General features: G+C 49.7%; 1 protein-coding gene across 1 annotated transcript in view; it reads right to left on the bottom strand.

The window, feature by feature from the left end:
- Positions 1-1,689, bottom strand: part of LOC137615488 (piggyBac transposable element-derived protein 2-like) — an 8,512-nt gene extending 6,823 nt beyond the window's left edge. The window contains exon 1 of the mRNA XM_068345415.1: positions 1,645-1,689. Within this exon, the coding sequence (XP_068201516.1) occupies positions 1,645-1,689 (45 nt within the window). The remainder of the gene's footprint in view (positions 1-1,644) is intronic.
- Positions 1,690-2,500: the final 811 nt, after the last annotated feature.

Raw genomic sequence — 2,500 nt, 5'->3', positions numbered from 1 at the left:
CGGTGATAACAACAGACACATTACTTTAGGTTCAATGCAACACGAAATTTCCTGTCCAACTGACACCACATACCACCAGTTAACAGTTAACGTGAGAAAAACATACATGTTATTTCAGGTTCTTTTTAGTGCGAGGGGAAGAGTGGGAAGATACAAGCATAATATATACACAAAATGAAATATCGTTACTATGTACGATCGTGTGACACACGGTTGGTACATGGCTCTCCCCCCCCTAAAAATTACATACTGTACATGTTGAATAGGGTGCCCCTGATCTAGAGAAGCGAACTGCAGAGGGGGTCATCTGGCAGGAGATAAACAGGTTTTAGACGATCAATGGAGACCCAGTCTTCTTTGCCACGAATGTTTAGTAGGATTGCTCTCGGACTGCGTCAGATCAAAAGGAAAGGGCCCGTGTAAGGGGGACGTTAGCAGTGGCTTGCTAGTATCGTTGTGCAGGAAGACTTGCGTGGCAGAGTGCAAGTCTGTCGGTGTGTGATGCTTCGCTGGGGGCTTGTAAGTCTGGCGGCATGGAGTAAATTTTTCCCACGACGTGACGTATGCGCTGAAGATCGTCGGAGGAGGTTGTAGAAGGAAAAAGTTCCGCATGGACGACCAATGGGTCACCATACACCATTTCAGCTGCCGAGACGTCGAGGGTATCTTTGGGAGTGGTCCTTAGTCACAGGAGAACCCCAGGGAAGCTGAGGTAAACAAGGTGAAATCCATGCAGCGGGACATCAAAGTTGCTTTGAGGGTGCGATGAAAACGTTCAACCATTCCATTGTCAGCAGGGTTGTAAGCAGTTTTCTGATGTAGGGTGATGCCCAGAAGATTCACAATGATGTTCACAATTGAGAGGTGAAAGTGGTACCCCTATCAGATGTAATATGCTCAGGGATACCAAACCTTGCAATCCATCCTGAGAGTAAGGCAGATGTACATGAGGCAGACGTTTGCAGTTTCCATGGGAATGGCTTCAGGACAACGAGTGGAGCCGTCGATGAGGGTAAACAGATAACGATGTCCTTGTGATGTGGGTAGAGGGCCTAAAACGTCGACGTAAATGTGTACGAAACGACGCTGAGGTTGAGGAAAGGTGCCCACTTCTGAATCCGTGTGTCGATGTACTTTGGAAATTTGGCAAGAAGTACAGGTGTGGACCCAATCCTTAGCATCCTTAGAAATGAACTTCGTCTTCACCAGCTATTCAGTAGAACAGCACGAGGGATGTGAAAGGCTGTGAATGAAATAAAACACCTGCCCGGCGCATGGAAGCAGGAATCTAAGGTTGCGGTCTACCAGTACTGACGTCACAGAGGAGGGTTGCTTTGGAGTCTTTGAGGGGGAAGTCTTCTGAACGGAGGGACGTGCAGGATGTCCTACATGCTTGATACTCTAGATCCTGTCGTTGGGCCTCAGCCAAGGCATGATAATCCAATCCCAGTTGAACGGCACCCAACGTGTTTCTTGACAGGGCATCGGCAATGGGAATCATTTTCCCAGGGACTTATTGAAGGGTGCAATTATATTCGGCCACGGCGGAGAGATGTCGGCGTTGACGGGCGGACCAGGCGTCAGACTGTCGAGTGAAGGCGTGAACCAGAGGCATCTGGTCTGTGCGAATGACAAAGGTTGTACCTTCGGAGTGGTGATGGCGGTCCTGGGGACGTCTTCTGGTTTCATAGGCACCTGATAATACCCCTTCAGGAGGTCGAGTGTAGAGAAAACTTTCGCTTTGTTTAGGTAGGAGGTCACGTCGGCGGTGTTTGGGAGGGGGTAGTGATCCGGTTCTGTTTACATGTTCAGCGCGCCAGTAATCCCCCTACGGACGGAGGGAGCCGTCTTTCTTCAGAACGATGTGTGAGGGTGACGACCATCGGGCTAGAGGCCTTTTGGCAAAGGCCCATTCCCTCCATTTCGGCGAACATCTGTTTGGCGGCTGCCAATCGATCCAGTGCCAGACGGACTGAATTTTGCAAAGACTGGGGGTCCCGTCATCTTGATATGGTGATAAATACCGTGCTGGGCAGGAGCCATAAGCGTTTGTCGAACTTCTGGACGGAAAACTTCCGGGTACGACGTGAGGAGGTGGGCGTAGGCATCCGCAGGTGTGCTGATGTGGAGAGCAAGGTTGGAGGGGGCGCGTTGAAGAGGTGTTGACAAGTACGAGTCTGCGTTGACCAATCGTTGGTGGGGCGACATCTACCAGAAGGGGGAAATGAGAGAGGAAATCCGCACCGAGGATTGGTAATGTGTCGTCAGCAATGAGAAACTTCCAATTAGATTCACCGTTTCCAAACGATAATGTGAGGTTCTCGTAACAGTAGATGTGTATCGCAAATCCGGTGGCAGCTACCAAGCGGACGTTGGCAGACATAGACAGACTACGTCGTGTCCTGAAGAGTTCCCTTGGCAACAGAGAACGACAAGCACTTGTTTTCTACCAAAATTAGCACGCCTGTTCCTGCATCATGTAAAAGGAAAAGATTAGAAA

This window comes from Palaemon carinicauda, chromosome 2 (assembly GCF_036898095.1).
Source record: "Palaemon carinicauda isolate YSFRI2023 chromosome 2, ASM3689809v2, whole genome shotgun sequence".
NCBI lineage: Eukaryota > Metazoa > Arthropoda > Malacostraca > Decapoda > Palaemonidae > Palaemon > Palaemon carinicauda.
Note: the sequence above shows the minus strand (reverse complement) of the source record. Positions and strands in the feature narration are given on the sequence as shown.